Here is a 25,803-nt window from a genome sequence, read left to right on the forward strand (position 1 = left end):
TAAAGTCTTGCATGGAGGAAAGAAAAGTATGAAGCTAGCACAAAGATGGAATATACAACAGTTGCTAACAAGGCTGATACGATGGGCACAAACCTGCCGTCATTGACATCGACAGTCTCCCTTTATATCCTTGTAAACAGACGACATCATTCATGATCCTAAATTCCCACGTTGGATCTAGATCTTTTTCAGGAATCCTCAACAACACACACAGAGTGAAACCAAAGAAACATCCAGAGCTGTAACAGTACACCGGTATAACATAACATAAACAGCAGCTATTTCTGATTGTGTTATCACTGTACACCCCTATAATTTCTACTGACTGCTACACTGTATTGGAAACAGCTTATCAGTCTTCTCAACCCACAGCGTCTCTGTTTAGTCTACAGGCTCTCAGTTACAGTACCATGTGCTTCTCTGTGTTTGATGTTTTCTCTGCAGTAACACACCTGACACAGTTCACGACAGGATCTGTGATTTACCTGAGGGGTTGAATCAGGTTTGTACCTGAAAACACTCTGTGAATACGAGCTCTCATCATTTCCTTTATCACAGAAGACCGACGTACAGTTTCCATGCCAGAAACTCAGTGGTTGAAGTAATATTTTGGACAGAAGTTTTATTTACTTATTTACTCAAACCTTTTTTATTCTTATTCATAAACCTTATTCATCTCTTTTCCAAGCCGACCATGTGTGATAAGGCAGCACGGCATTTAACGACACAAAAAAAAAACATTAAGACAAACGATGTGACAATTAATACTTATAAAACAGATCATTTTAGTTCTACAAACAGTTTTTAAAGTCATTGTAAAGTCCTCTACAGTATATGTAGACCTGTGACCGCATCACAAAATTTAAATTCTATATTAATGTATTATTATTCTGTCCACACTATACAACGTATATCACTTAAAATCTGTCTTCACAGATGATTCTCACCCACAACATGATTTCACCTGGACAGATTCAAAGAAATGTGAGGATTATCTTTTCTATAATCTATAAACTCTTTATAAGTTCTATAAAGAGAACTGGAGGTACAGTGAATAGAATCATATCTGTTTTATATTGTGCGCTCCAGGAATTCCGTCATGTTTGTTTTTATTTTTGCTCTCTCTAATGATCATGACAAATACTTTTCTTTCTGTTATTGTTCATACATTTGCCCTCAACCTCACACTCAACCAGGCGGATGTTAAACTGGATTCAGACATCTGCTTTGCATGACGGCGGGTTTTTTTTTTTTCAGTTTGTTAATTTTTCTACTATTTTGTAGAGAATATCATAAAAGCTTCAATATGTCAAAATATAGATGGCCTGTATCTTTGAATAGTCTTTGAATCCCCTAATTTTTGTCTGTTATGTTGCTTAACAAACAAAGCCAACTGTCAACAGACTACAATCAGCAATAACATTAAAACCACTTGCCTAATATTGTGTAGGTCCCACTTGTGTGCCAAAATAGCTAAGGTCTGGGCTCGACAAGACCTCTGTTGGTCTACTTTGGTACTCTGAATGATCTGCAGCTATGTAGCCATCAGCAAGCTGTGATGCACTGTGTGTTCTGACACCTTTCTATCATAGCTGGGATTAACTTTTTTTAACAATTGGTGCTACAGATCTTCAGTTGGATTGGACCAGATGGGCTTTGCCTTTGCTCCCCACAAGCATCAGTGAGCTTTGGACACCCATGATCTTGACACTGGTTCACGAGTTGTCTCTCCTTGAAGCACTTTCGGTACTTCTACCATTCAAGTGCTTCAACCATTACCAATAACCACTGCCTTCTGGAAACATCGAATAAGATCTTATGTTTTGAAGATGCACTGACCCAGTCGTCTAGCCATCACAATATGGCCCTTGTCAGACTCGCTCAAATCCTTACGATTGCCTTTTTTTCATGCTTCCAACAGATCAACTTTGAGGACAAAATGTTCACTTGCTGCCTAATTTATCCCAGCTGAAATGAGATAATCGGTATTGTTCGCTTCACCTGTCAGAGGTTTTTATATTATGGCTGATCACCGTGTATTGTACAGCAGAATAATTGTTTATATTGAATGTTATTAATAATAAATGCAATTACTTACTGAACGCTTTATAACATATTGATTTCCTGCATTTCATAAAAGCAGTGTCACTTAAAGCTGCATTACATTACTTTTATTACTAGTTAGGAGGTTACTAGTTACTAGTTACTAGTTACTAGTTAACTAGTTACTAGTTAATCGTTACCCATGATTAAATCTCTGTAACACACACAGAAACACCCTCTCATTGCTTATTGCGATATAGATACATGGTGAACAATCCAGTGATTTCAAAGCTGCTTTTAAAATATGCATATAGAAAATACCACCATGATCTAAAATAAGGGTCACAATTTTTTTTTTTTTAGATTTTCCTGTCACTCTATTCCTAAAAACCCTAAAAACCTTTTTTTTCTTTTATTTTTTATTTTTAATACAAATACATATATTTCATTCATCATTATTAAATCAGAGGACTCATGAATTGTTTGCTTGGATTGTATTCTATCCCACTTTACATTCTAACCAAGATCACATCAGATTAAAGCATCTGGTAAATGAATATAAGGATAATTTTAACCATAGTGAAAGATTAATAGGCCACACACATACCCTTCACTGCAGAAGCTTATCCATGAGAACGTAAACGGCTGTGAATCCAAACTTTACAAGCTTTTCATACACACGCATGCCAGTAACAAAAGACTGTGTGTAGATGTATGCTAACATAATTCTGACACTAAGATCTTTGTTGTACATAAAAAGCTCTTGATGTACTGATTAACTGTGTTTGCTTTCTGTGAAGATGACAGAGAGAACAGCAAAACCACATCAAGACAAACATTATTCAGTAAATGGCTGACAGTTAATCCTGCACTTTGGAATAATCGGTTTCAGGCTGTTCTTACAAGCAAGATAAACAAAATTATTTTTTCTGCTTACCATTTCCCTAATTAGGGGTTTAATCAGAATAAAAAAAAGCTAGCGCTGGCAATCACAAGTGCAGAAGAATGGTTTTTATTATGATTCACTTGGCAGCTGTTCACACTGACTCGCCAGTTGGAAAAAGCAACTAATCAGAAGGAAAATAAGAGCAAATTAATTGTATCCAATTTCCCTCCTCAACTCAAATAATGTCAAACCTCCAAGACATGTTATGTTTCCTACTGGAGAATGCTAACAAGTGAAAGAATTATGGAAATGATGTCAGAATACTCGATTAGGCTGTTAGTTCATATTTAATTATGTAATCACTGTACAACTGGGGCTTTATTAGGATCATTTTTGATCATTTACGGAGGTTTAATTATTTTCTAATTTCAACACAATATGAGAACCAAAGTATATAAAATGTGTGTAAAAAAAAAAACAGTTGTAAAGACGTTTAGCAGAAAATCAGAAGCACAGGACACAGCTCGATAACCAAACAATGGAATATATCGGCAAGACTTTGCAAAGTCGCGTATCCATTTATATAAGTTTAAATGTGGACGAAGATGAATTCTGCGATCTCTGCTGGTGGGGAGGAGAAACATCCTGATGCACTGCACACATAATGAAACGATGCCCTGATTTATATTATTTTTGATTCCACATAACAACTGTATAATAATACGTGTGTGTGAATTATGACAAATATCGATACAAATATTAGACCTTGTACCTACAGAGTATATATATGTGAATTATGTATGTAGAGTATGAGCCGTACAGTGACAAGAACATGCTGCAAATTTCCAATCTGAGTAACAATCCTTTAACTGTGGTAATATTATATTATTTTAAGATACGTTTTGGTCATTTTGAGCTAATAAGGGCTCATCGTTAAAACCTAGCATAACAATATCATTTAGTAATGCAGGCAGTCACACTCCAAATTATGCAATTGTACAAGACGAAAATAGAGTTAACATGTAACCACAAGGACAAGGGTCGTAAATTACCCTGACATTTAGACAGAAGCACACATACACACAGTCAAAAACAAAGTTACATAATTGATTTTTGGTTTTGTTTTGATTTAAAGTGATGATTGGAGTGTAATGTTCCATTGCTGTTCCAAAAAACTGTTCACTGAGCACACGCTTCATAAAAGTACGTAAAGCCTTGTCTATATTAAAAGCTCCATAACGCACACACACCCTGTGTATGAGCTTGCACAGACAGGCGCTTGCTGTGTGTGAGATGGTATCTCTCCCTCAGGGGGCAAAAGGGGTGGTTTGTGTCTTAACCAGCATGGAAAGATGTTCAGTAATGAATGAAGTCATGTATAAGGATGCTTTCTTCTTCAAAAGCTCCTCTGTTGATGTTTTTTTTTTTCGAGTGGATTTCCGTTTGGTTGGACACTACAACAAATCTTTTTAATTGCAACTTTTACATTTGATATGAAATACTGTAAAATAATACAAATTCAAACATACAAAGAATTCTCATGGATTGCATTATACCATCAGAGACAATGCTATGATGCTGCTATGGGACACTCTCCTCCATCCTTCCCCACTTAAACTTGCTAATGTACTGTCTATAATCTAATGACATATTTTACCACTTTGGTCACCTGCCATTTCTATCTACCACACATACAACCCTCTTCCACATGACTGGGTGGCTAGTGTTGCTGTGAGTGACAGGAGAGTGAGTGTATGCCATCCCTCCTACTCTGAGAGAACAGACAGTTTTGCTCCAGACCACCGAGGCCAGTGATTAAGATTCAACTTGCGACCTCAGGCAACTGGGGGAACGCGCCACTCAGCAGCCATACAGACAATTCCTTGCACTGGTTTCTAGTCACATGCTGCTATATCCAGATCTTTTTGGATATTCTGTATATTCTGTCCAATACTGTTCTATATAGCTTGTGTGCATTGTTTGGTGTATTGTATTTATTCTGCGTTTTGCACTATGTTGTCTTTTGTCCATTATATTGCCTCACTGTATTGTCTCAGTCAGTTTAAGTGACAGTATAAAGCACCCATAACACTAGCCAGAGTAAATGCACTGGGTATGTCAGTTATTCATGCTGAATTTGTTGACTTGATTAGTGTATATAAAAATATATTATTTGAAAATGATCACTTTGACTACAAACCTGACAGAACAAGATAGATAAATAGTTATGGATGGCATCGTCATGATGTAAAAGAAAATTCATTCATTTGAGCAGGCCACCTTCTTCCACTGCTCCATAGACAAGTTCTGATGCTCCCTAACGTTGTAGACACTTTCCAAGCTGATGCACTGCGTGTCTTATGTGGTACTGGACAAAACAGGCAAGCCTTCATTATTCTCCATTCCCATCACTGATACTTGGACACCCAAGACTGTGCTACTGAATCACTGGTTGTCCTTTCTTCCACAAATTCTGGTAGGCACTAACCTCTGCATACTGGGAACACCCCATAAGACCTGCTGTTTTCACTTGCTGCCTAGTATATCCCACCACTTGACAGATACCATTGTAACAAGATAATCAACGTTATTCATTTCACCCGTCTGGTTTTAATGTTATAGCTGTTTGGGGGCCCTTTTCTGTCTGAAGCTTAAATAAAGATATAAGCAGAAAATAAAATCTTCTTTTCCTTTCCTCCTTTTTTTTTTTTTTGTTTGCTGTGCTCTACATTTTAGATTTGTTTGAACCCGTCCACGCTTTTTCTCACAGGTCTCCAGTTTAATTGCTTCTGAAAGCCTGGGAACTGTCGAGATGTCAGTCAATCACATATCAAAGTAACACCTACAAATTTTCAAAGTAGGAGTGAGCCAGCAATGCTACCAGCTGCACCACTGTGCCACGCAAGAAGCTGACTTTGTGCCGGTCATTGACGGTATCATATATCAGGTTTCAGTTAACAATATATGACTAATTTTAGATTTGGTCTTACTTGGCTATAGTTGGATGCTTCATTATATATTTTTGGTAAATTATTTTTATAATGCAAATTATTGACATTTTCTGCACACTACAGAAGACAGCATCACATACCATACCACGTCATTTTATTAAAGTATCTTATTTAAGCTGGTTTACATTCTCTTACTCATATCGTGTAACTGGTTTATCATGGGAATGGGTGCAGTAGATCCTGAGCCTATCCTGGGAACGCTATGAGTGATGCAGGAATAACCCACAGGTGTTGGGGGGTATTCAAGAGGATTGTCTGGCACTTTTAAATCATATATTTTTTTGGAGGAAATCAGAGAACACAGACGGAAATTCACACAGATATGGTGAGAACATGTGAAACTTTTCACAGATAACCTGAGCTCAGCACTGAACCAGAGACCCTAGAGTTGTGAGGCAGGACCTACAAGACCTACAGCACCCTGAGCTGCTTGTATTGTAAAATCATTTAGCAACAATGAGAGAGATTTATACACTTTATAATGCATGATTTTTTAAGCTATATTCTAGAAATGAATTATCCTTTGTACCGCGTATGAACCCTTTGGCTTTCCACAACATGACTGAACGGTCCCGCGGAGGACGTGTCGGAACGGAGCGCGCTAGCCTCTATAGACGTGTGAATGGGTGGTTTATTTGATACTCACTGCCAGACCCTCACACACACCCACTCACCCACACACACACACACACACACACACACACACACACACACACACACACACACACACACCCGGCCGTAGCTCTAAAAGCGGCTGCGTAATTACGCACAGTCACTTGTTCTGTTTGAGGAAGACTTGCGGAGTGAAGACGACTCTGAAGACATTACCTGGATAAAGAAGATTAGTTAGGTATGTAAACATGTAGTATATTAACTGTTATATTGACATGGGGTAGTTAACCTCCTGGGGTAATAAGATCTGCTCGTTTCTGCTTATTTCTGACGACAGATGCGCGACTCTGTGACTTTTCTACAGTCACTAGGTTTCAGACTAATATCTGGGGCAGTGTCTCATTACACACCATCACCTCATTCATGAGAACTATGGCTGCTTCCCAAACCGCACATTAATACAACTGTATACAGTGTTTACTACAATTGTGGTTTGGGACGTGGACAATGTGTAGGAGTGTGAATGAGAGTTAGATTTTTATTTTATAAAGGAATTAAAAGCCTAACTTGTGGACGGATCATGTGTTGTATTTGTAACCCTGGCTTTTTTTTGCATAACAAATATATATGGATATAGTTTATGCTTAATGGCACAGTCTTCCTCTTCTTATTGTATATTTTAGCATTTAACTTAATCTACCAATAAATGATAAAAAATAATGTATGAATGAATCAATAAATGAATAATTAAAAAACATATATTTTTTGTTTTTGTTTTTAAATATATAATCTAAAATGTTAATCTCATATAAATCTCAAAATGGTCTTATTCTAGTCAAAGAATTTTGCTTATTTCAAGTGTTGATGTCTAAAAAGAAGCAAATAAATCTGCTAATATAAGATCAATTTGGAATTAGTACATGTATATGTCTAGAAATTCAGGATTAATAATCTTAGATTTGTTATATAACACTCCCACAATGAAAAAATAGATAAGTTTTTTATTATTTGATATATTTTCATTCTGATCTGGACTGATATGAAATCTTTCATGTCATAGGCTTCAGTTCATATGTATTTCTGCTGGCTATAAATTGGAAGGTGGTAATTATGAGCTTGTGTGTGTTTCAGTAGGTTTAAAAAAATACACAGTATGAAAAAACATCTTTATTAATGTTTGTATTACCAAGGAACCGTAAATAAAGAACTGAACAGTTACTCACTATTCTTACTCTCTGCTGTAGACGTCACGGTCGTTTTGTGGGATGCCATGACATTTTGTTACGAAAGCTCATCGCAAAGTTGTAATTACGGCATTGTGGTGGCGTTCATGTGCATTCACCTCATATTTCCAGTATTTCAAAACAGGACTTGAGGGCAGGATAAACACACATTAGCACTTTACACAGCTGCCAGTATGGAGTACTGCTATCAGCTGTTTAAACCTGCACTAAACTAAACAGAATCCAAGGTAAAGATTCAGGAACTGACACCGAACACATGCCTTCTTTTTCCTTCAACCCTTCATACTGTAGAAATCCTTCCAAATTCCTGCTTCAGAAGGTTAAAAATGACCATCCCAGAACTGCAAGAGAACAATTGTTGGGTCCTTAATTAAAGACTGTAACCCACAACTTCTCAGTTCACTGTTTCTACTTAAATGAATGTAAAACCGGTTTCAAAATCGACTCTTTAAAAGATAGCTTGTTTTTTTAAACTTGTTCTTTGACTTTATGTTTCTCAGTCAACATTTCTGGTGGGGAATTGTGCTTTTTTTTGTTCTTGGAGTGTAGTTGAAGTAGAGAGATACAGTAGAGAGCGCAGGGCAAGAAAGAGAGAGCAGATGCCATGCTGCTGTCGGCGCTGTTCTGGTTTTCTCTTGCGGTGCCACTGGGCCAAGCTCTGGAGTTTCAATACCACAACACAGCTCAGGTGGAGCAATATCTACGCGAAATCAGCAAAAACTACTCCAGCATCACACACCTGCACAGCATTGGCCAGACTGTTGAAGGTAAGTACTCACTCATTCACTCCCTTTCAGTAATCAAATCAAATCAGGGCTGCAGTGTATTTATATTTAATAGCCCAAATCCCAGATGTGTATGTACAGCTGCAGTGTTTGGAATACAGATTGTTATTTATTAGATTTCTTCACATTTATTTGTGACCAGTTTGTCCCCGTGAGTAAAGGCATCTATACTCTGTTAGATGTTTTGCGATTTGTACATCATGGTAATGATGATTCAGCCCTGGACAGCTGTAGAACTCTGGACAAGTTTATTTAAATAACTAGTTAGACTGATGAGGTGTTGTCAGAAAGATTTCCATCATTTAATAGACACGCGTGTTTATTAGCTTGTTTTCGGCTTGATGTGAGATATGGTGTGTATGTGAATGTGATGTTGGATGTTTTCTGTTATTCTGCCAACAGCAGGATCATTGGAGATATTTGAAATTTTGATTTTGGTCTGTTTACAGATTCAAGGCCAGATCTGGCCAGGGTTTGCTATTAGCGTAATGGCTTTTGTTTGAGAAGAATTTTCACATCTGTATGAGAAAATATTTGCACACTTATCTGCTTATGCATGCTGTCTTTCTCTGTATCATCTCTTTCTTCTTTCTGTCTCTCCCTCACATCTTTATCTTGCACTTCTTTTTCCATTTGATTTTTTAATTCATCTTTTTCTCTATTGCTATGATCCTCTTTCTCAACCCTGCATTCTCACTTGCTTAGTCTCTGTTTTTTGTATATGTCCAGATATTCTCCCTCCCTCTCTCTCTCTCTCTCTCTCTCTCTCTCTCTCTCTCTCTCTCTCTCTCTCTCTCTCTCTCTCTCTCTCTCTCTCTCTCTCTCTAGGCACGCTTATCTTACACACTCGTAGGCCCAGATGTTACTAATAAGACACACAGACATGCTTTAGTGAATGTAATTACCTCATTAAACACATTAATTGTTAATTGGTGTGTTATTTAGTACTTATACATAAGCAATGCTGAATTCTCAGTACTTGGTCAGAAGGACTCTCTCTCTCTCGCTCTCTCTCTCTTTCCCTCTCTCTCTCTCTCTCTCTCTCTCTCTCTCTCTCTCTCTCTCTCTCTCTCTCTCTCTCTCTCGCTCTCTCTCCCTCTTTCTCTCTCTCTCCCCCTCCCTCTCTTTTTCATGAATATGTGACAACATACCATACTGCATACCGGAACTCCATGCAGGATTTGGATGAAATCACGTAAGCTATTCTTTTCCCTTCCTGTGATTTTTCAGCTGCAGCTGCAAATGTCTTTGAACTCCCAAAAGATCCCTATAATCACATTTTTATAATCGATCCAGTGGGTTCTTTCTCTCTTTTTTATCTAATACATCTTTGATCACACACTGTAGTACATGTGTAGGACAGTAGTCCATTACAGAACATCAAGTACACACACATTTGGACATTTTCACATTCACACCTCAGGGAAATTTAGCATAGTACCCACATGAGAAGAACATGTAAACCTCTAGAGATGAGTATCGAACTCAGTTCCCCGGAGCTGTTAGTAAGCTTGTTTTCACACTGGATATGTTTGCTGTTGTCTGAATCTGATTGTGATTGTTTCTGATGCTCCACACCACTGGTCTTTATCACTTAATTCTGTCGAATTCTATCCTGCTTTTTCTTTCATTGTAATTTATCGTATTTCAGCATGCATAGAAAACACAATGTGACTTTTTTGGTCTGTTATGCGCAATAAGGCAGCTCATAGCCTTCGTTGCCCCACTCTATTCCCCTGCTACTCATCATACACGTGTTGTTTAAGCTAATCATGGTGGCAGCAGCTAAAACACATGCAAGGGTTACTTTACTTTACTTTACTTTACTTACTGTACTTTGCTGCTCTTTCTGATCCACATGACAGATTTTTTCATGAGAACTGTGCTCTGACTCATACTAACTGCCAGTGTGAACGCTTCCTGAGTCACAATGCCACCACACCACCTGATTATGTTTATTTCCCTGAAATTCTTATAGTCCAGACTGCTTGTTGGTGATTAGTTGTATGACTAAAATATCTCTCTATGAACTTCCCATTTTCCTACACACAACAGGTCTTAATATAACAGGGACTTTTATTTTTGCTGTGCACTTTATGTGCAAATAACACAGAAGTAAATATTAACAAAGGTACGCAAATCATAAACAGTTTGGAGACATTACTGGATCTGTTTCTCCTGTTTTATTCACTAGTAGCACCACAGAGTATGCTGTCATCCTTAGGCCTATATTAAAAGTCTAAAATTAAAGAGTCTTATTTTCCTCTGAGTGAACATAGCTTATTTTACATAACTGATGTGCAACTGGTTTCTACATAAAGTTTTTGTACGCTATGGTGTTTAGGTGCAGTATTTTGACATTTTTATTTAGCCTAATAACTTAAAATGTCTAACATGTGAAAGTCTGATCAATAATGAGGTAATAAAAAAATATTAGGGTTTCTAAAGAGAAAGAAAGAAAAAAAATTCAGTTCTACATTTATTTAGGGTCATTAAATCTTTTAATGGATAAATATAACATTCATTCATTCATTCATTCATTCATTTTCTACTGCTTATCCGAACTACCTCGGGTCACGGGGAGCCTGTGCCTCAGGCCTGTATCTCAGGCATCATTGGGCATCAAGGCAGGATACACCCTGGATGGAGTGCCAACCCATCGCAGGGCACACACACACTCTCATTCACTCACACAATCACACACTACGGACAATTTTCCAGAGATGCCAATCAACCTACCATGCATGTCTTTGGACCGGGGGAGGAAACCGGAGTACCCGGAGGAAACCCCCGAGGCACGGGGAGAACATGCAAACTACACACACACAAGGTGGAGGCGGGAATTGAACCCCCAACCCTGGAGGTGTGAGGCGAACATGCTAACCACTAAGCCACCGTGCCCCCAATATAACAAATGATTGTAATTTCATTTATTCATTGCATGATGTAAAATAAAAAGTTGCCTACTTTTCCGTAGTTATTTCATTTTACAGTATATTGTTACAGTTACTCTCTCTCTCTCTCTCTCTCTCTCTCTCTCTCTCTGTCTCTCTCTCTCTGTCTCTCTACATTTCTGCTATCTAACAATCTCTAGATACTTTAGACAGACACTGAACAGTAAATTGAGATTGAAACCACTATAAACTTGCATTTTGTCCTATTAGCCTCACTCCAGGGCTCAAATGTCAAACTCCACTTATGGTCAGAACCTAGTTACTGGCCGAGCAAGCTGGTGTCAAAAATAACCTCTGTGGCCTAAACAGAGTTTTCCGGCTTACTGGAAAGCCTGTGGGTTTTACATTTAGTCATCTAGCTATAGGTTCATCCAAAACCACTTACTCTGACCAAATACATCTTCACTGTTTTGCTATGGATGTATCAATCAGCTGGGGTCGAACCCTGAGACTTACAGAATCAAAATTCATGGGTCAAAGTCAAGCCATCAGAATTTCCACCACCACATCCTTTCAGTTATGGTAAACACACGAGCGTAATCATATTTAGAGTTATGGGAAACTTGTGTGTCTCTATGCACTTGTCTCAAGCATTGCCTCTATGCCCTTGTGTCTGTGTGTCTCTACTATCGTATCTCTGTGGCTTACTTTGGTCAGGAAAAGCCACTGCATGAGAGTGCGGACAAAGAGATGTAATTACTCTACCTCTGCCCTCCTCATGCTTTTCAACGAAATGTGTTGAAATACTTGTGTGCACACATAGAGTAGGTACACTCATATTGCATGGATTGTAAAGTTTCATTATATTTAGTCACTCTTGAGAGCTGATTGCTGTTTTGACACAGGCCTCTACCTGTCATGTCCTGTGTGTCTTTAGAAAACAATCATCTTATATTACAGTGTGGTATTTTTAAGAAATGTTCATGACACTGAAGTAACAACAAATAAAATCTCCAGTATATGAAGTAGAAACATCGTTTTGTAATCTAGCATATAGTAGATATGTTATGACATATTATAAAGGTAAGGTTTCAAGACATCTATACATAATGAACTATTTACTTACATAATTGACATAATTATATAATTGCATCATAATTCCTGTAAACTAATTAACACACAAGACAAGCAGCTAACAAAAGTTCTGATTTGTTGTTTACAATTCTTGGTTTTTCAGTTTCTGCACAGCTTACAGTTAGAAAATAGAAGCGTAATTGTCCGTTGTTTTTAGCACGGTCATTGAGAGATAGCAATCATGTTTAATTGTTTTGTTTTCCATAAAATACCTATCAGGTTGTGTTGTACATAGTGTACTGTCCTCAGCATCCAGTACAGACAAATGGAACTAAACTTGTGTATGAAGTTTCAAAACCAAAAAAACCTAAAGGTTTTTTCGGAAATATCTTCAGTCTATCTGAGAAAATAGTAATGCGGGTGTCTGAACATTACCAAAACTCATGCGTAGAGACTAGACAATGGTGTGTAAATACACTTCTAAACATCAGCTCTGTTTATCTAAGAAGCTTCTGAGTGCATGGGTTGATTCATGTAATGGACATATTGGTCAGCCAGGTTCACTGAGAAAGCAGATTCACCAAGTTTCTTGCAAGAACCGGAGTCAAAGTGAATGCCAGCCTTAGGCTAGGAGAAAGAGAGCAATGCTTTTTGCTGAGTGCTCAAGCAGCTTTCTTTGCCGGTCACTGATCAATTCATCCATATGTAGCATGTGCAGTCTTGTGTAACACAAGTTCTTGGCAAATCCAAGAATTTAGCTATTGTAGACAGTGGAAGTCAAAATAATGAAAGTATAACATAGTATAATTTATAATTGTTAGCAAATGAATAGATATGGCCAAAACCCTGCAAATTTAAAAGTATAACTGAGAACTGAAAAGAAAAACTAAGGCTCAGAACTGGCACAACCCAATCACTCACTCATCTTCTACCGCTTTTCCGAACTACCTCGGGTCACGGAACTACCTCAGGCGTCATCGGGCATCAAGGCAAGATACACCCTAGACGGAGTGGCAACCCATCGCAGGGCATAACCCAACACAAAAGGTGTAAATGCAAGAAACTAATTAAGAGGAAACAAATAAAACTACCATGTCATCTTATTTTATATTTTTTGTATATTTCTAAAGGTATCTGGCTTAAGATGTTGCAATTATATTGCTTACATTTTGTTTTCTACAAACACTACCATTTGTCCCCAAGAAAAGAATTCTCAGATCTGCTAGCAAATATGCGTAAAGCTTTACATTTCATTTTTTATTTTTCATCCCTAGTGTTAAAATAACAGTGTGCCCTCCAGGTCATGGTGTTGCTTTGTTGTTCTCACCATGCTTGGCACAGGTAGAGCCCCATGATGTCATTCTGCTGCGCATTCAGAGGATGTACAAAGCCTTGTTTCAGAGATGCATCTTCTCGTTTCTGTGTCTCTCTGAAAGAGAGCTTTGATCTGATCTGTATTATCACGGTTGGACCGGAATGATAAATACACTCTTCTCATTTGTGATTTGAAAGTGAAATCAGTTCCACTATTCAGGCTGAAGTAAACCACACAGGGTCACACAGCTTCTGATTTAATGAAAAAATAAAGAAATAAATACAAGGATGAAAAGCAAGCCTCTCTTTGGATAGACTATGGGAAAAATTACTCATGATGATGTAATTTCTATACTGAACCTCAAAACTTTCCTTGGGTTTGTGTGCTGTGTAAAACTGCTCAGTTTCCTATAATATTCAACAGCTGCATTGTATTATTGCATGTAAATCTGTGGTATAACTCTTGTAATATAGAGTACAGTATATTTTTTTAATTGCAGTATTATAGGTTTTTTGAAAATTAAATGCATCGCTGTTTCTGTTCCTAGATCAAAACGTGATAGACACATTGGTATATTTGTGGTGCCAGTACATGGCTTTTTGAGACCCACTGGATCAGGTTGCTTTTCTAGCTCAACACAAAACCAGTATTGAGGGAACAGGGGACTTTGCCAGGCACCCCACCTCCTTGTCTCTTTTTCCCCTCTTGCTCTCTTTCTAGCTCTTACTTTTCAGTCTTTCTTTTTCATGTTTATTACTTTGGATGCTAATACTGCTGCACTCAGTCTCTTGGCTTTTGGGTGGTCCTCTCTGTGTGAAAAACGAAAAGCTCCTTTAAACAAACACAGGGAGACGTTTGTCTCGTGAGTCCGCAGTTTAGCTGATTATAGCCGATTAAACCTCGGATGACCTTCTAATTCCAGCCAGTAAGGCTTTTCAACTAGCAGCTAATTTGATACTTGATTTCAGTGTTTTGGATTTTCACTCGCTTCATTCACCAAATGTTCTGGGTCTCTCTCTATCTTTGACTTTGTGTAGGACGTTTGTCTGGACCTGGCCATGTTTTCCTTTAAAGCTTGAACAGATTGTCCAGCCTTTAAGATTAACCACCATTGTAATCTCAGTGCAGTTGGCAGGGAAGATGAGCTTCAAGGATACCTGGGATTTAATCCAGAAGCCAACTGGACCGGTGCTGCTTTGTTCAGTGACCTGACAGGCCACTAACCTACAGCATCACCACCAGGCTACTAATGTACTTAAAAGTCAGCATTGTGGATCATGAGAAAACCAAGCCTTGTCTACCACCAGAGCATCTAAAAAGATAACACAATCTTAAAATGAAGAATATTTTGTGAGTTTAAATATTCAGGTTGTGATATTTTAGTTTGTGAGTTTAAATTTCATGTTCACCAAGCTGCCACTTCTGGGCCGTTGAGCAAGTCTGTAAGTCACTCTGGATATCTTTACAACCTGCCAACATTTGAAACATGGTACACTCAACAGTCAGCCATTGTGACATTAGATATGTTACATTATTGTGGGCTATGCCCATAATACAGACTGAGAAATCACCACCAATAGGCCTGATATTGTCATCTGAGGTACAAAGAAAATTAAATGCTACATTCCATCAAAATGTGTCTGTCAAATCTTCCAAGATGCTTTCCAGCTATAAAAAGCTGGAGATTGAGATGAATAAAATATGTCACACCAAAATAACAACAATCCACAAAACTGTAGAAACCTACTGTGGTTCACTGGTGCTGCATGTACGATGGTTTGCTTTTGATATCAATCTGTTTGGGTTTTCAAATGTTCTTATTTGAGTATTGACTTTCCTCTTATTACCTAAAAACATTTTACTAGATAGATTTCTTCAGTCTACACTTCCACCAGATGTCGATGGATATGTGAGAATGAAATGTCGTTTGAAGATGTTCGCTCTTTTCGTAACCTTGGACCCAGGCCTCCTGACTGTTTAAAGCAGTTGGATGGATGGATGGATGTATGGATGTATGGATGTATGGATGGATGGATGGATGAATGGATGGATGGATGGATGAGTTAAATGTTGCCAATGTCCATGAATGTTTTACTAAGAAAATTGCAACAGTAAAACAAGCAAACCCAAATCAAATGTACCATAAGCCAAATTCTTTACAAGCTAATGAGAAGGATTTTTATTAGAGGACATACGTAGCTTGAGGGTCTGGGGTTCACTCTTGAGCTTAGGATATTGTCTAGTTTTTCGTGTTCTTTCGCTGTCCACATGAATTGTCTTGGCTTATTCTTGATTCCTCCCACGTCCTTAATACATGCCTTATAGGTGGATTGGCTAATTTCCCATAGGAGTGGCATGAGTGCGAGTGATGGATTTGTTTTGCCATCCAAAGTATACTTAGGATTTGTGAGGAGTGATTTTAGGATTCACTGATTTAACACTACATTAATCAGTTATAAACAGTTTTTCTTGTTTCCTTTTAATACGACAATAGAGAATTGGGATTCCATATGAAACAGTTTAATGTATAAAAAACACAACATGACATCTGTGAGATAGACGAAAGAGCAGAAAAGTTTCCATTAACAGCTTAGTATAGTTCTATATACAGTATATAGTATAGTGCAGTAATGTTTTCTCTATATTGCCTACATGTATAGTTATAAACTTAATCTTTAAATATCCAGTGTATATAGTAACTCTGTCTTGATGATTATTTCTGTGAGAGAGTGCGTCTGGCTTAATAAAAAAAAATCACATGTTGTTAAACTCATTATTTTTGTTTTGGAACATCTGGTAAAGATTTTATTTCAGGGTTGAAGGGTTGGAGCACAGAGAGTTAATGAATAGGCTTCCTGTCCTTAGTTCATCTTCTGGAGTTTGTACATGCTTCGACTTGCTATGTGAATATGTGTGTGTTGAGTGACATGACATACAGAAAATAGAGCTGAAGGAAGAGCGCAAAAGAGCGGTGAGAGAGACAGAGAGAATGAATGAATGAATGAATGTATAAATCGATGTGACACTGGGTTGCCAGGTGCTCATCCAAACCAGACTCAAAAAATTATTTACTTGCCTTGTTGAAGACGTTGATAACAATGAGACACTAATGACGTCTTCTGCTATTCAGTCCATCAGCTGTGTGGATCTTACGACTAAATGACAGGCATTTGTTTTGTTTTGCAGGAAGAGAGCTTTGGGTGCTAATACTGGGTCAACATCCTAGAGAGCATCGTGCCGGCATTCCTGAATTCAAATACGTTGGCAACATGCATGGTAATGAGGTGAGACACACACTCACACAAATACACTCTAGTCAAACCTTTCGGTCTATATTCATTACTCTTGGAAACCATTGATGCCAATTTTATGCAGTAACAAATAAAACTGCTTTTTTATGTAACAGAGGCGACAAAACATTCAGTGAAATGCCCTCGACCCAAAGCAAATGGAACCAATCTTCCATGTCCATCTTCTTTTAAAGTGATGCTACATTTGCCCTGGGTGGGGGATTATATACAGGCTTTAAATGGACATGGGTGTGTATTTTGTTTGGGGTTAATTTAATAGAGAAGGTATGTGAGAAAATGAGTAGTATTGTCAACAGAGACATCCAGAAACACAGAGGGAATTGTAACACTTGACGATGGAGAAGGGTTTATGTGGCTGTACAGACAAACACCTATGTTAAAGCATAAAGAAGACCATTCATGTCTGTTACCTGGAATAAATGCAACATTCGTGAAATGAAACATTTCAGAGAGGGTGGATCTCATACAGCAATTCTCATCTACTTATACTGTCAGTCACACTTATTCAAAAGACGTCATCAAGTGAATCATCAAGTGTTGAAATTCTCCCTCTTTAGTAGACACTGCAAAAAGATTCAGGTGAGTAGAGAAAAGGGTTTTGCTTAGCTTACTAGTACTATTCAATCACACTATGTTTAGAGTTGTTTCAAGCAATCATCTTTTGCCAGCTTCAAGCTTTATAAATAAATATCAGTGGACTTTTTTCTACTAAGGAATCAGAAAACTCCTTAAACTCCAAAGGTAATCTGAGGGAAAAACAAGCAGTTGGAATTAGAATTTTTTTTAAAATCCATTTTCTTAAATAATGGATGTGAATAAATGGCAATCAGAGAAGACAGAATGAGAGAGTGAGTGAGAGAGAGAGAGAGAGAGAGAGAGAGAGAGAGAGAGGAATTTGTCTCATACTGTTATGTGGCAGAGAGAAACACAGAGGTGAATGCAAGGGCAGGTAGTAAAAATTTTATTAAAGCTGGTAGCAAACAATACAAAGCACAAGGCAACGTCAGAATAAAATAAATAGACAAAAGTAGGGAAATCAGCAAATGGATATTAACAGGCAGGGGCAAGAACACAGAAACCAGGAAACAGAAACTGAGGTCAAACACACAAGAGTAAAACACCAAACAAGCTATAAATATCGCTAAATGGGAAACGGGAAACAGGAAACAGGAAAGAAATCTTGGGATACAGCAATCAAGAGGATATGCCACTACTTCGCTTAAAAGACAACAGAAAACAGAACACATGCGAATAATTAAGACAAAATCGTGGAACAGCTAATAACAACAGGGGCGGAGACAAGACATGAATCAAAACAACGACACACATTTTAATAAACAAACAACAGAACAGAGTTGAACATGAACAGAACACATGAAGGCATTAACTCACGCTGCTGGTTAAAATGTGACACGGACCTTGGAAGAAGCTTGCTTTGTGCACAGGGGCGTTGTCAAAAGGTTGGACCTGGTGTCATTAGAATTGTTTCACAAGACACGAAGCGGTCCATGGTGAAGGTGAAGGAGGTTCCTAAAGTTGTCAGAGAAACCAATATTAAACAACACTTAAGAGTAAAGATACAAAGCCACAGCAAATACTTTGAACATGTCAGTACAATAGTTTGTATAATATGCAGGCAGAAAGTTTAAGTAATTACAGCTAGTCAGCCCTAGGCTTGTGCGTCATCCAAGATTTCAAAACGTACCCTTAAGGTAATGATATGGAAGTCTGAAAAGAGTTGCAGCATGACCTGAAAGCAGCAGAAACCACAGTTACAAAAAGAACAATAAGCAATGAACACAGGGTTTTGTTTATTACTTTAGAACTCCAGTAGTCTGTAAGCAGTAGCTGCTCAAACTGTAATTGCTAATGAACAACTTTGTAAAAAGCTACTAATGTTGTTCATTTGTGGTGTTCAAATACTTCCTCTATCAGTTTTGAACTTTTTTTCTCAGTATACTAGTATACTGGGAAGTCGTGGCCTAATGGTTAGAGAGTCTGACTCTTAACCCTAAGGTTGTGGGTTCAAGTCTTGGGTCGGCCATGACTGAGGTGCCCCACAACTGCTCCCCGGGTGCCGCAGCATAAATGGCTGCCCACTGCTCCAGGTGTGTGTTCACTTTCTGTTCCACAAGCGGAATGGAAACTGACCTTTTCAACATTGCCACTATTAACATTTCGTGTGAGATATTTTTACCTCTTACACAGAATTTTAGTGGTTAAATATAACGGCTAAAATTTTAGATGCTTATGAACAAGCACTCAGGGCATCTCAGAGAGCGGAAACGGGTTTGATGTCACCATTTACTTTGAAAACCTAAAATGAACCGTTTTGTTTTTGGTTTTTGGTCTATGAATTTATTACCCCTAGTAGGCTAGATAAATACAGAAACACTTGAAAATCTACATATTCTAAAATCCCCGAGTGTGTCTTTTTATATGAGCTATTAAGCACCATAATAGAGTCATTTAAGACATTTAATGAACAAGAAACCCCCAAAAGTAAAAAGAGAAACTGAACAAATCTTTGTGTATGCTTATGAGTACCTCTTTTTGGTTCAAAGTACAAATTTAAAAGACATCGTGAGTGTATGTATATGCACTGGAAGTACTGTATATTAATTACAAAAGCATAATGTCTCAATCATTCTTTCTTCTCATTCTTTTCATGCAGCTGCTACAATTCACTGAGGAAAAGCTTTAATACAGAGTTTTTGTATTTTAAGTGGCAGTAAGGTGTAACTGCTATATAATGGTGGTAAAAGACAACATCTTGTCACCTTAGAACAACAAAGTAGATAAAACTCTGAGTTTGTTGTAGTGTAGTGCAGCTGGTGTATGTATCTGTGTTTATCTTGACAGTGTAACACAAAAGACTTAGATAGCTCACACTGATTCTAAATGATAAAGTCACAGAACAGAAACAAATATCCCAAACCAGATTATAGCGACGTGGAAGATTTAATGCCTCAAAAGACTAAAACTTCCAACATGAAAGCCCACACACACTCTAGTATTTCCTGTTATTGTGGGCTATTTTTATTGACTTGTAACAGTTTATAGCTAAATAATGCCATACTTTCTGTACGATACTGAAACATTATAAACCAGATAACTGAGGTGGAAATGATTACAAATTACACTAATCTCAATTTTAACCTTAGTTTCTCAACTAAAAGCTGCAGATTTTGCAAAAATCTTCTATGCAGCTAAATGTCATAATATTAATAATGTCATGTCAAGGGTTAGGGTTAGATCGTTACATCCACATTTATATACAGCAAATTCTCTTTGTCTATATTTCTCTTTAAATAAGTGATAGACAAAACATAATCCCTAAAGAAGAAAAGAATGGAGACAAGATCCATATGGAAGACATGTAGTGACAGAGTCAGCCATTTCTAAAGGTCCTGTCAAGGTCAGAGTGTTTCACTTTTCTGATCTGGTCTAGTCGAGTATAACGAATTAAACCATTATGTAGCTAAGGAAAGAAACGATTCCTGATAGTCAGGTGAAATCTGTCTCACTGTGAAGTTAGTGCGAAGGAGTGTATAATGTGTCCCTGAAACAGTATAAACAATCTCTGTAACTGAAAGAAAGCACCTGCAGGCAGGAGACAGCCATCAGGGATGTTTATGTCTAATTATGTCTATGTACAATAAGGGCTAGTGCCAGGAGAGGACCTGACTAATGTGTTATTGAGTTAAAGACCAAGTACACAACTTGGGCATATTAGGTCTGTAACATAGTGAACCAGTGTTGATGTTATTCATTGATAGAGACTTCAAAGCTCCTTTGTACATCTAAGTTGTACAGGATGTCTGCCAAATGAAATAAATGTAAATAATGTTTTGTTAGAGTTTTTTTGGATCAGTGTCTTTTTTGTTTATGTTTCTCACATAATCATCTTCCTTATCTTCTCATTGTCTTTTTTCCTTGCATTATCTTTTGGATGTTTCTTCTCCCATTAGAGAGATTGTCTGTCTTTGAGAGACATTGTTCATTGTTTTCTTTTACTTTTCTTTGAGTCACTATTTTTTCCTCTACGGTGGTGTGTGAGCCTCACTGTGAGATGCACAGACTCACACAGTGGGTGTGTCTGTCTGCAGTGTGATTAGTAAGAATAGTTATTGGAGAAGATAGCAGTAATCATGTGGAATCACTGAGACACATGGATGCAGACAAACAAAGAGGGACAGATACTTAACTAGTGATTTGAACTTGTTCCTAATCGTAGTTGGGTGTGAGTGCCCTCATTACTACAGTACATGCAGAGGGTGTGTGTTTATGTGTGTGGGTGTTTTTGTATTTATGTGCTTGTGTGACTTACCCTAGGTTCACATTTCTCAAGTTTTCTAGATAATCTCCTTTTTCATATGAAGTACCTTCTTCTACTACAATATAACCAGAGGTTCTTTTATCACATCAACTGCAATTATTTAAAATATAAATAAGCAGAGAATGATGTTTGATATAATTTTCATGATTATAGCCTTCCATGAACAGAGAGCAAAATTGGTTTAGCTCTTTGGTTGAGAACGACAGCCTTAATCTCTCCCAAACCTTTGGAGTATAGAAGGCATGGGCGAAAGCCCAGACAATAGGACAGACATTGTAATTAAAGACCTAAAAAAACAGATTTCATGGTTCTACATTTACCCTGAGATTTACTTCTGTGTTAAACACTGAAATGTGGAGATGTGTAGGATGCAAATTAGCATTTTCCTATTATCAGTTAAAGACTCCTCATTATAGAGCACTATAGAGCAGGGGGTAGCAGTAAGAGAGTATTAAGACAAGAAGAACACAATCAGAACCATCATTACATTACAATATTACTAATGACAAAGCAAACAAAAGGAATTTTCACACTTTAAATACTTAACTAGAATTAAATATATGGATTGAACCTGGTTGAAGGGGGCACGGTGGCTTAGTGGTTAGCACGTTCGCCTCACACCTCCAGGGTTGGGGGTTCGATTCCCGCCTCCACCTTGTGTGTGTGGAGTTTGCATGTTCTCCCCGTGCCTCTGGGGTTTCCTCCGGGTACTCCGGTTTCCTCCCCCGGTCCAAAGACATGCATGGTAGGTTGATTGGCATCTCTGGAAAAATTGTCCGTAGTGTGTGATTGCGTGAGTGAATGAGAGTGTGTGTGTGCCCTGTGATGGGTTGGCACTCCGTCCAGGGTGTATCCTGCCTTGATGCCTGATGACGCCTGAGATAGGCACAGGCTCCCCGTGACCCGAGAAGTTCGGATAAGCGGTAGAAAACGAATGAATGAATGAATGATTGAACCTGGGTTAAATTGCATATTTGTGGTATCATCAGCCATGATTGGATAAATACAAGCTGTGATTCAATTAAAAAAATAGCTTGTCTGAAGCTTTTGCATCGGTAGCAAAAAGGAGTTAGGAGCAAAATGGATGTGTCTGTAGTTCTGTGCCTGTGTAGGCATTGTTATCTTTCACAGCTTTGTAATCTTATTTGGCTTTTTCATCAGTCAATATCCAACTTCTGATAATTTTTCAAGTCAAGTCAAGCCAAGAAGCTGTTATTGTCATTTTAACCATATATAGCTGACATATATACTGTATACTGTATGACCGTATACATATATATATATATATATATATATGATACATATAGCTGAAAGTACAACATGTGCAAACTAGTGCAACAGTGACTGGTGACTTTCAGTTTCTGTGCATTCAGTTTCTGTGCATCTCTTCTCTTCTCATTTACAAGTGTGAAACATTCCTTAGCCTGGGGTTGAATGTGGCATTTAGATCAACAATAACTCAGGGTTAAGTGCAGTGTGAAAAGGTATTTAAAACTGTTTCCTCATTAACTACATCTCTAGTAAGCACTGGTTGGCTATAGTATGATGTTGGTCTCTCCTTGGTCATTGAGAAATAGGCTCCTGAGATACAAGAAATCACTATGCATTGTGCTACATTTCTGTGAGAAGTAAATTTTATGACTACACCCCAAAGAGTCCACTGTATGATAACTAGACAATGGATTAACTCATTGCAATAGTCACATTTTTATCTACATCTGTGTTTTTTTTGTGTATATGTGTAGGTGGTGGGGCGAGTCTTGCTGCTCCAGCTGATCGATTATCTGACCCTCAACTATATGAGTGACCCTTTTGTGACGAAGCTGATGAACTCCATGCGTATACACATCCTGCCCTCAATGAATCCAGATGGCTTCGAGTCATCAGGACGTGACTGCATGTACTCACAGGGCAGGTGAGTGAGTGAGAGAATGAGAGAGAGAGAGAGAGAGAGAGAGAGAGAGAGAGAGAGAGAGAGAGAAAGACAGGGAAAGAGTTAACACACTGCATTATGGATTCTATATGAGAAACTATTTGATTGACAGGCATTCTCCAAAAATAGGTTTATGCATGATTACAAAATGGCAAAACTCCAGCTAAACAGCACAACCTATAGTACAACATGTGGGGATTCAAACAATGGGTTCTCTGTATCATCTGTATAAATTTCAAACAATAAGAAAAACTTTAGGGAATTAATGACGATTGTGCACAACAACGTAAACACAGATGTTATGTTAGAGAATGATGTGATAAGACAGAGACGGTGAGCCGATGGATAATTTGCAGAGGTGTTGAAATGATTTTAAACTGAATGTTTCAGAGGTCAAACATGTGGGCAGAGCTGATCTCAGCAAAGAGTAACTTATATCATCTTACAAAAGATTTTAGATTGTGAAAGCTAACATCTATCCCAACTGCTCAAAATCCAGCATGAATATGATAATCCATCCATTTTCTACCGCTTATCCGGGGCGGGTCGCGGGGGCAGCAGTCTAAGCAGGGACGCCCAGACTTCCCTCTCCCCAGACACTTCCTCCAGCTCTTCCGGGGGAATACCGAGGCGTTCCCAGGCCAGCCGAGAGACATAATCCCTCCAGCGTGTCCTAGGTCTTCCCCGGGGCCTCCTCCCGGTTGGACATGCCCGGAACACCTCCCCAGGGAGGCGTCCAGGAGGCATCCGAAACAGATGCCCGAGCCACCTTAGCTGACTCCTCTCGATGTGGAGGAGCAGCGGCTCTACTCTGAGCTCCTCCTAGGTGACCGAGCTCCTCACCCTGTCTCTAAGGGAGCGCCCAGCCACCCTGCAGAGGAAACTCATTTCGGCCGCCTGTATCCGGGATCTTGTCCTTTCGGTCATGACCCAAAGCTCATGACCATAGGTGAGGGTAGGAACGTAGATCGACTGGTAAATAGAGAGCTTCGCCTTGCGGCTCAGCTCCTTCTTCACCACAACAGACCGGTATATCGACCGCATCACTGCAGAAGATGCACCGATCCGCCTGTTGATCTCCCGCTCCATCCTTCCCTCACTCGTGAACAAGACCCCAAGATACTTAAGACCCCAAGATACTTATGAATATGAATATGATAAGTGAATTTAAATATAAATGGATTGGATTTATAATAAAAAGATATCAATTATATACAATTATAATAAAATAATAGTTTTAATATTTATAATTTTTGGAGTAATGATACTCTTCATTTTTATTTAAATACTTAAATTAGTTGCTTTCAAACATATCAATCCATATTCAGTGTTGATACAAGTCCAAATATTACACAGGTAAAGTTCCTCCTATTCTGAGTTATGTACATGCTTAAGGCAATTTTTTTTGGGTTCCTCATTCAGATTATAAAAATTATGTATAATTAAGCATGTAGTACACGTCTCCTCCTGGATTTTCTGCCGTATACGTGTCTGCTGCAGGGTTTTTAAATAACAACCAGACCACAAACACTAGTAACAGTCTGAGAAATCTTTATTTATTTATTTATTTATTGCTGTGAAATGAAATATTATGTTACATAAAAGCAAGAGGCAATTTAAAAATGAAAAAAATGGAAAAAAAAAAACTACTATGATGATATAGAGATATAGAGTGAGAATATGGCAAGCATTAAAACAGACATCATAAAAAAATTTACTGTAGTTTCTTGTCCTTATACTGTATTGCTGTATGAATTGTTGTGATACTTGCATTATTCAATGCAATTTTGCTTTAATATGACTATATGGCTTTTATCCTCACTATTAAACAGCTTATAAAACAGCACTTGATCCAACATGTCTCATAGGATTTTTTTGGGGGGGCACTGGATGTTTATTGTGTGCACGTCTTAAAGAATCCATTGAGATGAAATGATGTTGTGAAATTGAAATATGTGCACAGTATAGAAACTAATTTGTCACTTTATTACTATACTATTTTATGTTGTCCGATTATTAATGCCAGTGAAATTGTTTTTTAATTTTGATTTTTTTTTTTCCATAATCAAAACCATGTTCATGGTTTAAAATAGATGCTGCTCAAACAATCACCTGATAAGTTTGCACTTAGCTATAAGCAAGTGCTCGTAATTTTATACATAAATAATTGGTCCTTGAGATGAGCGATATCTTTGATTAAGATGCTGTCTTCTCTAAAAAAAATGTTATTTGAAAGCACAAGACACAAATTTCAGCCCGACATATAATACTGATTTAATGCTCAGATGGAGCACATAACTCAAGCATGAATGTGAATTCAGGATTCTAAATAGTTTTTTTAGTCAGTGTGTGCCTC

At 38.0% G+C, this 25,803-nt stretch overlaps 1 protein-coding gene across 2 annotated transcripts in view; it reads left to right on the forward strand.

The window, feature by feature from the left end:
* The first annotated feature begins 6,587 nt into the window (after positions 1-6,587).
* cpm (carboxypeptidase M) overlaps positions 6,588-25,803 on the forward strand; it is a 34,016-nt gene continuing 14,800 nt past the window's right edge. Inside the window, exons 1-4 of one of the 2 annotated variants that reach the window (XM_060889974.1) lie at positions 6,588-6,790; positions 8,346-8,563; positions 17,051-17,148; positions 23,260-23,429. In XM_060889974.1, the coding sequence (XP_060745957.1) occupies positions 8,401-8,563; positions 17,051-17,148; positions 23,260-23,429 (431 nt within the window). In that variant the 5' untranslated portion in view covers positions 6,588-6,790; positions 8,346-8,400. Of the gene's footprint in view, positions 6,791-8,345; positions 8,564-17,050; positions 17,149-23,259; positions 23,430-25,803 lie in introns of those variants that run through there. The other variant, XM_060889975.1, reaches the window with a different exon arrangement.

The sequence above is a fragment of the Tachysurus vachellii genome, chromosome 16 (genome assembly GCF_030014155.1).
Source record: "Tachysurus vachellii isolate PV-2020 chromosome 16, HZAU_Pvac_v1, whole genome shotgun sequence".
NCBI lineage: Eukaryota > Metazoa > Chordata > Actinopteri > Siluriformes > Bagridae > Tachysurus > Tachysurus vachellii.